This window comes from Penicillium canescens (genome assembly GCF_028828765.1).
Source record: "Penicillium canescens strain IBT 15451 chromosome Unknown utg000007l_segment0_segment0, whole genome shotgun sequence".
NCBI lineage: Eukaryota > Fungi > Ascomycota > Eurotiomycetes > Eurotiales > Aspergillaceae > Penicillium > Penicillium canescens.
In genome coordinates this window covers 1,252,291-1,265,770 of record NW_026703969.1, presented here as the reverse complement: position 1 = coordinate 1,265,770, position 13,480 = coordinate 1,252,291, and the positions used below count along the sequence as shown (strand labels likewise).

At 45.7% G+C, this 13,480-nt stretch overlaps 5 protein-coding genes across 5 annotated transcripts; 4 read left to right on the top strand and 1 right to left on the bottom strand.

Annotated features, from left to right (window-relative positions):
- Positions 1–1,844: 1,844 nt before the first annotated feature.
- N7446_010731 (uncharacterized protein) lies at positions 1,845–2,638 on the top strand (the record flags this gene model as incomplete). The annotated part of the gene is made up of 4 exons (XM_058519474.1): positions 1,845–1,847; positions 1,969–2,276; positions 2,331–2,515; positions 2,574–2,638. The coding sequence occupies 4 exons, from the start codon at positions 1,845–1,847 to the stop codon at positions 2,636–2,638; spliced, it is 561 nt and encodes a 186-aa protein (XP_058368312.1).
- A 1,116-nt stretch (positions 2,639–3,754) lies between these two features.
- On the bottom strand, positions 3,755–4,339 carry N7446_010730 (ankyrin repeat domain-containing protein; the record flags this gene model as incomplete). Its single annotated transcript, XM_058519473.1, has 1 exon — positions 3,755–4,339. The coding sequence occupies one exon, from the start codon at positions 4,337–4,339 to the stop codon at positions 3,755–3,757; it is 585 nt and encodes a 194-aa protein (XP_058368311.1).
- Positions 4,340–5,472: 1,133 nt separating this feature from the next.
- On the top strand, positions 5,473–6,609 carry N7446_010729 (uncharacterized protein; the record flags this gene model as incomplete). Its single annotated transcript, XM_058519472.1, has 1 exon — positions 5,473–6,609. One exon carries the CDS (start codon positions 5,473–5,475, stop codon positions 6,607–6,609), a length of 1,137 nt encoding a protein of 378 aa, XP_058368310.1.
- Positions 6,610–9,049: 2,440 nt separating this feature from the next.
- N7446_010728 (uncharacterized protein) lies at positions 9,050–9,733 on the top strand (the record flags this gene model as incomplete). The annotated part of the gene is made up of 2 exons (XM_058519471.1): positions 9,050–9,307; positions 9,371–9,733. 2 exons carry the CDS (start codon positions 9,050–9,052, stop codon positions 9,731–9,733), a joined length of 621 nt encoding a protein of 206 aa, XP_058368309.1.
- Positions 9,734–12,350: 2,617 nt separating this feature from the next.
- N7446_010727 (uncharacterized protein) lies at positions 12,351–13,079 on the top strand (the record flags this gene model as incomplete). Its single annotated transcript, XM_058519470.1, has 2 exons — positions 12,351–12,507; positions 12,568–13,079. 2 exons carry the CDS (start codon positions 12,351–12,353, stop codon positions 13,077–13,079), a joined length of 669 nt encoding a protein of 222 aa, XP_058368308.1.
- Between the last annotated feature and the right edge of the window lie 401 nt (positions 13,080–13,480).

Here is a 13,480-nt window from a genome sequence, read left to right as displayed (position 1 = left end):
GCAAGTATATAATTTGATACTATACCACTTAGGAGCACTAGAAAAATATGTCTAATGTGGAAAACTTTTAGTTTTTGACCATATTGTACCACCTGCGTGGCATCGCATACCTTTCATCCACACTTTTCATTCAGTTGGGTACACCTTCGCTGGTCTCCACCTCTATGTACGCGACTTCCAAGGTCGGGATGCTACCACTAATGAGAGATAGAATAACTGAATGTGTAAGAAATGCACTGGGGAAGATTCAACATCATTACTCTGAGTTAAGATCCTATGAAATCGATGAAAGCGGGGTGTCTGTCGGTCATGTGACAGGGACTGCAAACTTGGTTCCAAGAAGGGTCACCATATGTACTGGAATTCTCGTTTACTCCTACAATATATCTGTAGCATTGGGCTCCTAAGAACAAAAAAAGCTGCTCACAAATTTCGGGGGAAGCTAGTACTGACCGGTGTTTTTGTCGGATTCTCGATGAAAAGGTCTAGAAGCTCTTCTGATTTCATCATAGTAGCCGCAGGCCTTTAGAGGGAAACTTGGTGTGTATGAGTGTACGCAACGTGACGTTCAATTAATTAATAATTGAGGAGAGATAAAACTATTGTTATACGCAAGGTAATGTTTGTTCAGTGAATGAACAAGAGAGAGAAAGAGTACGGAACTAATATAGTTCCGTTGGAATATGATTGGATAAAATTTTTGGAGTGAGAGCCCCGTGTCAGTTCCACTACCTGTATTTCTTGTTCATGATCGGAACAAACACCACCTTGGGTTCAACTGTAGTTTCAAACTCTCAATTATTAATTAATTGAACATTAACTTGGCTAAAGCGACACTCATTTTTGTAAAGATCGGGCTTCGCCCCCCAGGCAGAGCCTGGGGCCCCCCGATCCTTATCCATCAACACTAGATGTGTAAATATAGATATCTGTCCGCATTACTTGCCTGGACGGACTGTTCACCAACAAGTTTTTTGTTTGAACTTTGGCCACTTCCCAGAAACCTTTTCTTTATCCGACCACTTGATCGTCATTTTTTTCAAGTCAACTGCAGATTCAAGCCGTATTACCCATGGCTTCTTCGAAACTGCGCCAACGTACCGGCGACCCATACTGGCTTCATAGCTTCCTCCAACAAACGCCAACCAGCGTTCCAACTCATTCTGCTGCGTATCACTCAAAGAACACGTGAGAACCGACGTGTCGTGCTCACCAAGTGCCCACGGATAAAGGCAATACGCCTTATTCCATCCTATCACACAACCCATGTGTGTAGCGTACGCGTACCTTAGAACGTCATAACGAGCATTCTTGCATTTACCACCATAGTAGAATGAAATATGGATTTCTGTTCCGCCGTCGCGAACAAAACTAACTCCCTGATGTAAGCATCAGCACAGTGAAACCCCGAAGGGGTTATATATCAAACCTCTGAACATCCTTCAAAACATAACGAAGGAGGTATGCTTTTGTATCCTTCGACACCACCAAGGTACCGTACCAAACGTCGCATTTTCAGGCTCTCATAAAAGTATGGATCGACTACGACAATGTCGAGTCTGCACGACTGCCGTCCTAGAAAATAAGAACGGGCGAACTCGCCCGCAATTACAGCTCCGGTAGCACGGAGCAACAACCTCAGTATGCATGGATCATGCACAAACTTTTCAAGTTTACCATCAATATTACGTCTCTCTTGAAGAGAGAACGAAACCAGTCCATTCATCCACTTGGATGTCATAGATAACACTTGTAAGTCACGATGTGTCATTACATGACTTAAAGCTATCCAAACAGGGGAATAGCATAGTAACACGGTTTCAAACCTGGAAACCGCCATATATATGGTATGTTTGTACCGAACATATAGTTTATTCAAACGCGCCCATTACTTGGGCGGGCGTACTCGCCCTATTTATACCTTTTACCAAGGCTGTATCAGCCTAAAATTATCATTTCATTTCTTAGCGTGAGCACGTGCTGGTTAATAACGCTAGTGTCGGGTATAATAGCACAATACTGGAAGCACCCGAGGCGAAGATTCGTCTGACATTTGAGGTCAACACTCTCTCCCATTTCCGCATGGCGAAGGAGTTTTTGCCGGCCATGATCAAAGCCAACTATGGTCACGTGGTGACAGTCGCCGGTACGGCCAGCATCGTCGCTGTCGGTGAGATGGTCGATTACTGCTGCTCGAAAGCCAGCGTTCTAGCTTTCCACGAAGGTCTACGCCAGGCGCTCAAGTATTCGTATAGGGCGCCAAATGTGCGCACTAGGTGAGTCGATCATTGGACGACTTCTATAGAAGACTTCTTGACTTAAATATTTAGCATTATTCACCCAACCTGGGTTCATTCCCCTATGATCAAGGCCTTGACCGAGAACGATGATAATTGCAGCCGGCGTATTCTCACTTGCCAGGTGGTCTCAACCGCCATTTGTGAGAAGATTTTGAAGCATCGCAGTGGGCAGTTTATTGTGCCTGGCTACCAGTCCCCAATATCCGTAGTACGAGGTATGCCTACTTGGATTCAAGAATGTGTGCGCACATACACCTCCAACTCTTTGAATAGAATATGCAATCCTCAGCGTTCCGTTCAGGACGTGCAGTAGGGGATCAATCGACACGATGGTCTAGCGCTTGCGTGTAAGCCCGTTGGAGAGAATCCTAGTGGTATCGTCCAGCACCTCTTTAATTGGCCTGGCAGCGCCCGGATGGACATATGGCGTAGCCCGTAAGTTCATCCCGGCTAAGCCTACGGACGAATTGATCATCAGAATTCGTCGCCTGGCGCATAGCTGAAACTAAACCCCGGGGCCCAGAGGCAGCTTCGTCAGATTTGAAACTTAGCCTTTTTTTTTTTTTTTTTTTTTTTTTTTTTTTTTTTTCAAAATATGGTCAAAACGCTCGAGCTGTCTTAGGGATCGCTGACAGAAAATGTTCAATTCGAGGGCCAGAAATGCCCCCATCTCATTAATTTAAATAAACATAACAACGTATGTCACTGAGAAGGATCACGTGAAGAAGCAATAGAAAGCACAAGTGCTCGGATGGCCGCGCTACAGTCAGAACCTGGAAATTATTTTATCTCGCCGCATTAACGCATTTCCGCCGTTTTAAGTTAGACATAAGTTGATTGATATTTGAGTCCTAGGATATGCTCACACATTAAAGAAACATGTCAGACTATACCGTGTGCGGCACGTCTGCCTCTCGCTCCGTCTAGGTCTTACTCAGCTAATTTTGACAGAATGCAAAATCCTTCTCGTACGTAGCGCGTTTTCGACTCGAAGATGTTTGTGGTCTATGTCCTAGTATTCAATCAGCCCATAAGAGAGATCTTATTTGATATAGCATACCGTACTCACTAGAACTTTGTGGGCAATTATGGGCATAGTGAAACTGTGATCTATAGAGAATAACAGCGTAGAGGATTTTAGAGGGGATTTTTTTGTTACATGTACATGGACCGGCGTCTTGAGTATTTGGTATCCACTGAGCCTTACTAGCCACCCATGGTAATGTTTCCACGTGGAAAACATGGGTAAGGTTCTAAGCAATGGTACTATTAAATCTATTGTGTCATTCCCTAGTAAAATCAAGTTATAGTCGGACTACGGAGAGCCAAAGTTACCTTCGGCTGATTACCTCTTAGTCATTTGGATAACAATTGATCTAAACGGAGTCTCCGCCCAAAATATATAATCTATCCGCTGTGAACATTTTTTTCTCCTTGTTTTGTCTCAAACAGTTCTATGCAAATAATCTTTGCGTTGGCTGCTCCACTGGCTTTTGGTGATAACCACACCCCTTTCGTGGTCTACCTCCAGCCTCCAATATCCAGCCGAAAATGTCGAGATCAAAGAAATCGCCATCTCCAGCAATTTCAAAAGCATTCCTTCCATCTTTAATTGTTTCATTTAGGTCTATGCGGTATGGTGCGAAATCATTGTCCAGCTCTCGATTCTTGCTCTGAATAGCGGAAAGTGATAGAGCCACGAGCTCCCGATGTTTGCGCTCAATGGCGGCTGCCAGTATGCTCAAATAAGTGTTCCAATCGACATCCGCACCATGTTGTATCAGAGTTTGTACAACATCCAAATGGCCTGCAGAGACGGTGGCATTGAGCGCGTCACCACTGATTTGAGGCTTTGCGTGCAACGCAAGTAATAAACTAACCATATCATGAAAACCATTTCGGGAAGCGTGCGCGAGAGGCGATCGATCGAATGCCTGTTCGTCAAGTGGTTCTGAGCCCCAGGAGTTAAGGTCGACTTCTGTAGCAAGCAGACGAACACGTTCAAGGTTTTGACTGTCAACTGCTTCGAAAAGTGCCATGATGGGAAGCTCTGCGAGTTTGGAAGCGAGTTAAAGTACTAGAAGCTGATATTTGGGCAGCCCCACCTATATAGTAGATGACAGATCCATTTTTAAACCTTTATCACGCTTTGATATATGGAATTCTCATTTCGATATTCCTTATTCTAAGCCGGGGGACTGACGTCTGTGTAAGTAGACTCTTCCCTCCAGACTAAAAAGCCCTAGATGGCCATCCGTTCCACAAAAGGACAGAATAGTACAACCAGACGTATCACTCAAGCAGGAACCTAAAATAAGTTCCTCTATAGAATTCTGGGCTACCGGATCCATTCTCAAATATGGAAAGCCTGTCTAAATGCCGAGTTTTGAAACATACAGTTAAGGTCACACTGTCATGACCCTTCAAATTTGACTTGTACTTCTTTGGTACATCTAGGTAGTATTACTTTCAAATCCACAAATGTGACTTTATCTCAAACCAACTACAGAATTCAGGTTTAGGTACAGTAAATTCGAAAACAGTCTACCCATTTAGTACACACACTTTGTTTCTCACCCTGTAATCGCTACTATTATAAGCATTATTCGGCTAGGCTGTAAGAAAGTCATATCTATTAGTGGCTAGTAATTTACCGCTTATTTTAATGGAGATTAACTTTAGTTCGGGTACGGGCCGAGAAACAAAATCTATTTGTAGAAGGGTAAACTGATTTCGAAATCGCTGTATGACGACAGGAGAGCATGAGAAAGCTTTCTACGAAAGTTGAAAGATTCACAACCCTCCTCCGTTTACCACGTCTCGGAAAGAATCCAGGGAGGGATGATTTCCCACCTGGGAAAGAAACAACTGCGTGTACGAGATGATTCTTTCTGATTTTGTTCTATTTCGGGCCGGTCTCCAGCTTGGATCGGCCTGAATGATTTTAATTTCGCTGAACGGCTCAGAATTAAGTGATACTAGCGGGCCGTGGAAATGGACCACTCTATTTAGGAATGCTAGGAGGAACACTTACAGAGCGCTGCGACGGTTATTTCCAAAACAAGGCTTTTTGGGTCCGCTCAGGAAAGCGGACATGGCGCGATAAGAGTATAAAATCCCCAGTTTCACCCGTTGAATACCAGTATCACGCATAGCTCTTGTCCAGGCAGCCATGAAGGGAGCATTTATTCTTGTCGCAGATCTCGCAACGGCGGCGGTCATGAATGGGCATCACCGTCCCCGCGACTCTCATTATGGTCATGTTCTCCATCATCATAAGCTTCACAAGCACCCCCGGGGTCTGGAGTTTCAGAGCGACACTACAGTGCAGTCAGAAATGCCATCTCATATCGCGGAGATTGATATAAGCAGAAGAGCTCCCCAAATAAATCCCGCCTGTCTTGATTCTGCTGATGATGCTAACATGGGTTGTACAGACAGTGCGTACCATATAGCGGGTAACCTTACGACCCTCCCGTGCTCCCAAACGTCGACCGCCAGTACGAATCTGTCAGGTATTACTGGCGAGGGCCAGTACGGTATGTCTTATACCCCATACACTCAGGATGGAGGCTGTAAAGGTAAAAATGAAGTGTTGGCGGACCTAAAGGTGATCACGAATAAAGGGTTTGACCGTGTTCGTTTTTACTCTACTGACTGTAGTGCGCTTTCTCATATCGGCGAGGCGTGTAAGAACGATGGTTGTCGTATGATTTTAGGGATATACATTGACCAAACCGGGATCGCTGCTGCTGAGAAGCAAGTCCAGGAAATCGCAGACTGGGCGAAGTGGGACTTGGTTGACCTGGTTGTCGTGGGAAATGAGGCCATTCAAAACCGTTTCTGTGACGCGCCGGCGCTAGCAGCATTTATCAGAAGTACCAAAGCGACTTTAAAGGCCCACGGGTACAACGGAAAGGTGACAACTGCCGAAACGGCCAACGTGTGGCAGAGGTATGGGGCCTCCCATCTCTGCGCCGAGGTCGACCTAGTCGGAGCAAATATCCATCCGTATTTTAATCCCACAGTGGAAGCTGCTAAGGCGGGAAAGTTTGTTGTATCTCAGATCGACGAACTTAGTAGGATCTGCATGGGCCAAAAGGTGATAAACCTAGAGACTGGCTGGCCGAACGCCGGCGTGGCCAACGGCGCCGCGGTTCCTGGAGAAGACAAGCAGGTTACTGCGATAATGGCTATTGCCAAGGCCGCAGGCGCACGTTGTGTCTTTTTCTCGTATTCTAATGATCTTTGGAAGTCGCCCGGCGACTTTAACGTGGAGCAACACTGGGGATGTGCTGACGTCTTCTAATGGTCGGGGGAAGCAACACAATGGAGACCTAGTCGCACGGTCGGGGTATAGTCATTTCTACGCTAGCCTTGTAAATGCCGAGCGGTTTTTAGTTTAGCGGTTGTAGTTGAGATATAGTAGATAGATAGGTAGATATGTAAAAGAGTCCGTCTGTGCGCGCATGGCTCGGTACCCGTACTCTCTTTTCTTGACCAAGGGATGGACCGAGGTGTTGAAGGCACTCAGGTAAGCTAGTGTCGTGATCTCTCAAACCTTACTAACTATGTTTGTAGCAGCGTGCAGGCAGCGTGGTGGAAAGTCAACTGTGGATTTAAGCGCGGATAATTGACGACTGGGCAGAATTGCAGCAATACATTCATTGCATAGCCTGTCTCACTCGTGGTCACGCACCTAACTAGCTTGTGTTTTGGTGATTGGGATCGCACAGTATTTTCAATGCAGCAACTCCGAGCTTGGGTATATTTCTATTTGCTTATTGACAGCGAGACTGTTCTTTATCGTATGCGAATATTATAAGTTGTAGTCTCCGTGCTGTAGACGTTCCGTAGATTGACAAACGGCAACTACAGCTTTCATAGCAGGCAAACGCGTTCGCGGTTATGCGTTCTAGTTTGAACTTCGAACAGCTGCAAAGGTCTCTCCAGTATAAACGTCTTACTCTCGATAAATCAATCTTAGCAACAAGACTAAGGCTACAATAAAGACCTAGCGACATGTCGTGAACCGATTTACCTCTATTAAACAAAATTATGAACCCAGAAAGCACAGATTTATACAGAGTGGTAGATTGCGAGAGTAATGAATTGGAGGACAGAGCTGAGTGACGTCTTCGTCGAAACGGTCAGACTAATTATAGACGCACTGTATTGCCACATGCGCTTCTGCATTGGAAACAGATATAAAAGAATTCCACAATAATCTGACTCCCATTTGACCTATCCATAACATATATTTTACCCAACCTTCCGAACCATGCGTCTTGATATGCCTTTAGTCCTTGGGCTAGCCACATCAGTGTCTGCTTTGTGGTCAGTTACTTACTATACCACATCCCATTGTTCAGGCGCAGGAAAGGCGGTCGGAGGTTTTGAAGCTGGGTGCCAGACTCTGGACACCGACACGGAATCGGTCAGGGTCTCTACAGACGATGGCAACAACGTTACCCTGAGCACCGATACCAACTGCAACACTCCATATGGGGGCATTCCAAGCGGCGTGACCGGCCACTGTTTCAATGCCGCTATCCGCTCCTTCTTATCTTCGTGAACGTAAGTCATGTGCTTTATACTGCCTCCCGCATCAAAAGTAACTCTGCAAGGCTAATTAATGAACTGGAAATAGGCTGAAGGATTATTGGCAAAGATCCTGCCAAGGGCTCAAGATGAGCTGTGAGAATGAATCGTCTTGTTTTTACTATATGCATATGCCAGACAGACTAAATATTGAGACTGAAGAAGGAGCCAAACAGAAACTCTCAGAAACAATCAGATGTCATCTTTCTGCTGGCATAGTCGCGTTTTCACCGAAGACACCGTTCTTGTACACATATCGAGAGTGTAGAAGCTTAAAATCCACAATAGGATAATATGCAGATTATAATTCATCTGCCGTAATATGCCGCTTTTTACGAATGGATTGCTCTCATCTCACCTGGTATACAGTAGATCCCGAAAATGGCCTTAGGTACTGACAAATTTCGGCGCGTATCGGAGACCGCATCAGCTCAGTGGAAAACAGATTTATCAACAACGTCAAGCCTGAATGTGACCTAGTTCAATTTTGTTTACCAAGCGGAAACAAATTGTGAGATTTTCGAGGTAAAGCCGTTTCGATATCCACTGCAAAGAGCTTCGGGCTTGGATAGGACTAAAGGGTGAGGAGCCAGTTAGACTGCGTAGCATAATGTCGTCCAAAGTGTTCTAGGGTAGGCAGACAGCCATGTGACCCAGCCTCTAGTGCAGGTATGATAAGGGGCAATCGGGCCCTTTCGCCGTTCCAATTAACCTGTCAAACTTTGAACCGGATGATGAAGGTTTCTTCTCTCCTTTTGTGTTGGTACTACGAGGAAACAGCCAACAATCAAATTGATCGTGCTCGCCGGTATCATAGAGAACAGCAGAATGGCTTACTAGTGGAGATGTGTCTACTATGTCAAAGGAAGAGCCCTGAGCTCTCTGACCCCGATAGCCCCAACGCCGTTCTATAACGGGCGATCTAGCACGCTCCACGCTGTGCCCAGTGGTGGATACAGAGCGAGCAAACTATCGCTGTTAGATTTCCAGTCCCTTTCTCACGAAATACCCTAAATGCGTTAGTGCTAGACTTGTCTGTCCTTGCATTAAAGCGAAGATATCGCACATATATCAACGGCCTTCTGCCCTCCCAATCTCCGCCAGACTGATGTGCAATTCCCCCAGGTAACCGCCAATTGCTGGTCACGATGAGCCACGAGCGGATCTTACAATGGCTTGAGGACGGCTGGACGGGGCTGCTCGACTTTGAAGAGAGTCCGTCTCAACCGTTTGGACACCTACACTCTCCTACCAGTGTTGGTAATCCAGGAAACCTACCACTACGCCTGGAAAAGCCCTTCTTGCCCGATGACGACATATCCGACCATTTTGACCAGTACAACATGTATTTAGAACTTCCGCCTGTATCGTTCCCAACAAGTCAAACCCCTAAATTTCGCGATACTGTGAGTGTAACTCCCAGAGGATCCCGAGTATACATCTAACGACCACGGCTTCCTTCGCGCCAGTATCTACTACAGCCCTCTAATTCCTTCATGAGCGACACGGCGCATCTGTGGCTCGGCCCCGATATTTTGCTATCTACGGCCTCGGCAGAAGATATCTTTACATATATCAAGCAGACTTTCGACTGTGACTGGATCAGCTGGCTTGAGCTTGATTTTACCTTCTCTGTGGAAAGCGTGACAGGAATTCCGCTGTCCCGGAACCGTATTCGATTCCTCTCCGAGGCCAATGGTCTCAAATCTAAGCGCCCGAGCGCTAGCCTTGAAGATGTCCGCCTGGATATTCTCGATTCTTTCTCGAAGGGAGGTTGGCAGTCCATACAATTGATTCTCAGGGTACGGAGAGACTTGGCTCCTATAATGTAGTCCTGATTTCAACTGAGACGCCGCCTGTCAGTATAAGCACATCGACGTTGCTACATTGATATCTTCTAGGTAATAGCAACAGGATTCTATGCTTTTTTCTACAAGTTGTGGTGACTTCTTCCCATTTTGATTTCTAAACTGACTTCACGCATCTTGGTAGTAACAATCATTCTGTAGAAAATAACTGCGCTCTATAGTATATCAACTCTGCGTCTCGTTGCCGCCAGTGGGTGCAGTGGATGATGCGGGTTACAGGCAAGCAATCATAATTTTGTCTGAAATTTATTTTGTCTAGCGTGGCCCCGCCTTCCCCCGGCGTCGTAGTTCAAATCCAAATTTTAGACCCACTTGGTCAAAGAAAAAAATGATCTTTACATTTCATTTATTTTTTTCCCTTTTATTGTTTTCCTTTTTTGTTTTTCCTTTTTTGCTTTTTTTTTGCTTTTTTTGTTTTCTTTTTTTCACGCTTTTCCTTTTACATTCATTCTTTTAATTTTATTTGTTTAATTTTATTTTTTATGGGAATTCTGACACTCAAGATCCTCTATACTGTAGACTAATTGCGTTTATCCTTTGCTACAATTTCTAGCTTCCATGTCTAGGGCACCTCTCACATGATCAAGACGACCAGCACTGGTCAGAGGAGCGACTAATCAGTGCCCTCGCTTCACGTACATACACAATTTAAAATGAATTCAAACATTCAGCAGCGCACATTCTCGCTATGGCCCAAGGTGATCGTCAAACTTGGGGGCGGTAGGGAGGGGCATTAAACCATTCTGCTGCTAGGAGTCATGACCACGAGCACGACCAAAGTGGAGACGCCGATTTGCGCTAACACACGGAGGTCACTGCGTTTCCCCGTCCAGGGCTGACATAATAGCGTACTGTAAAAACTGGCTCGATAATTTTATTTCCAAAGACAGAAGCAGATATTCCCTCTCATTATGTTACCAACTTTTGGGATTCTAGCTATGTGCTTGATACCCTCTATCCCACATTCTGAATGCCAACCTACGGCCCCGAATCCAGTGGATAGCCCAATCCTGCAACCAGACAATGTTGTTCGGTCTCGTCAATATGATCCTGCTGATCGTCCATTAAGATATGATCATCAAACGAAAGCCGGCTCTTTGTCGCGCGATACGGTGCAGTCCGTTCTTGGAGATCAGAATTGCGACTTCTGGATTCAATCATATGAACCCCCCTATTTACTCTCTGAAACAATCTCTCTACTATGTTTGACAAGGGATGAGCAGCTTCGAAGCTCTATTTTACAATGCCTAAGTTCAGCTTTTGCTTCTATGGACGAAATCGTGGAAGCCATTGATCGGCATTGCTATCATGTCATGTCGTTACCACGCAGATCCAGACAGATCCACGCATAGATATCCTTACCAGCCGCTCTGAAACTATGGCTCTTTTGGGTTCTCTCACTGGATTCTGTCGTATGTTGGCTTTCTATCTACACAGCCCAAGCTAAGGGCCAATCCGATGTACACTGTCTGTCTGAATACGGATGGCCCGCTGCGAGAAGACTTTGATGTGTGAGCCTTGGCTGTGGTGGATTAGGCCTAATTTAACTCTCAGACCCGTTGATCGACAAGACATGTCTGGCATAGTTTATTTGCTCCGTAATACGGGTTTATTTGCTCTTAGAATCGGAGTGGGTACCAGGGATAGGGAAGGTAGGGTTTGACATTCAATGGGGAGGACTTGCCAAGTGATAATGATAATTCAAAGGGAATGGACAGAATCATACGTATCACAAATTCTATTGAGTATAGATTATTCCAAGTAGAAGACAGCAGAAAATCAGAGCCGATATCTCAAGTCTGGGCATCTTTGTCTATATCTTGACCGCTTCAATTCCTTCTGTAGGAGATTGACGCTAAGCACTACTGGCATTGTGAAAAGCGGTCGCACAAAGCTAGCTGCCCACGAGATTGAACCGACCAACTACATCATTGTTTGCTATATAGTTTCCAAGGAAACACTGAAAACAAGGCGTGGGGCCGGGGATCTTAGATATGATTAGCTTAGTACCACGGGCAGAGTTGATTCTCGCGACTAGCTACTCTAGACGGTCTGCCACATATTCCCGAGCATTGAAGGCAATGATTAAGATGCAAAGCAAAGAGCAAAGAAAGATGCTAGGATGAATTTGATAAATAAACAGTATTGTCACACATTGTAGAGAAGGCGGCAACCCAAGAAAGGCCAGATGTAGTTCTCTTGCTTGAACATCCATCACGAGTGGGGGAAGTGACAGAAAACGACATGCGTAGATAGTTAGAAGAGGTGGGTCATTTCGTTTTCTTTTTATATTTTAGGGACTAACCGGGAGGATAGAAATTGTCTTACCTAACTTCATGGCTCCTCCCTGACTATAGATCAAAGGGCTATATTTGGCCGCCCTCTCGGTACGTCCCATATACCTTTCACACTACCATCCCTCCGTGCAAGAAGCACTAGCTTTATAGTAGGTAAGATTGATCCCCCAGACATAGATTTTCAAGCCGCTCACTCCAGCTGACTTTAGAGATGACTAACAAGAGATCACGATCACATGGGAACAAATGTGCGATCGGTCCTAGTGCGTGCTACATTGCCAAATATGAGGCCAATTCTTCTCAATGTTTTAACCCCGTTGCTAGGTCGGCGACCGCGGTCGCCGTTTGGTCCCGAACGACCATCAAGTGAACTTCTCACGGATGTAGCCCGAAAGGATACCAACACCAGGATACGCCGCCCGAGAAAAGTTGAGAAGCATGGTAAATTTCCGCCCCCTTTTCAATGATTGCGTGCTAACTTATGCCGGTTTACTTACATAGGGGGCATGGAACGACTCGAAACTCAGAACGCTGAAAATGCGATGTCAAGTATCGCAGGTCGGATGCTAGAACGCAAGGCCCTGCTTTGTCCGACAGTGGAAGATGACTTGTCACGGGACAGTAGTTCAGGTCACCAGGTGGCTGTATCAATGGCAGCGTTGTTAAGGAACCAGCGAAGGGATGGCAAGGATGTCCCCTTGAGCGATGCATCATCTCCTACTACCACCCTCGAGAAACAAACTCAGTACTGCGAGGGCGGGCTGGCCATAACACTCGGAGCCACTGGCCCACTGCCTGATATTGATAGACGCAGCCATGTCTCATCACCATTCAAGGTAGTGAGCCTCGCCTCTGCATCCGACGGGTTTCTGAGCTGTGTATCTAACACCTGCTGGCTTTCGAAATTCAAAGAGAACCACAATCTTGTTTTCCAGTCATCGTCCCCACTGCAGGTGCCCTCTACCTTCGATACTGGCATTGATCCTAAACTACTTCTGAAATGCTCCAGTTAACTTAGCTCTCGAGTGGAGCATGTTTTGTATCTAAGGTTTCGATATGAGCATCCAATCACCATCTACACCTAGAACAAAATTTATTCCATCTCGCACAAATTAGCTCGGGGTGGGAATAGCGTGGTAGGCTACAGCCAGCTTCATCACGGCTCGATGTTGACCTCTTTCTCACTATCCCTAGTATTACGTAGGACACCAGACATACCACATGCTTACAAATTCGGAGTATTGACTCTGAAATATCTCGAGCCACATTCAGTCCGGAAGCGTTTAGTGGCATCCCCCAGATACTACATGTAGTGCCTAGAATTGCTCAGTGAGTTCCAACCACACCAATGACAGCTTGTGTGAGACCCCAAGGGGATGCCAAATTCCTCAAAGGCAGTTAATGTGTTACGCTA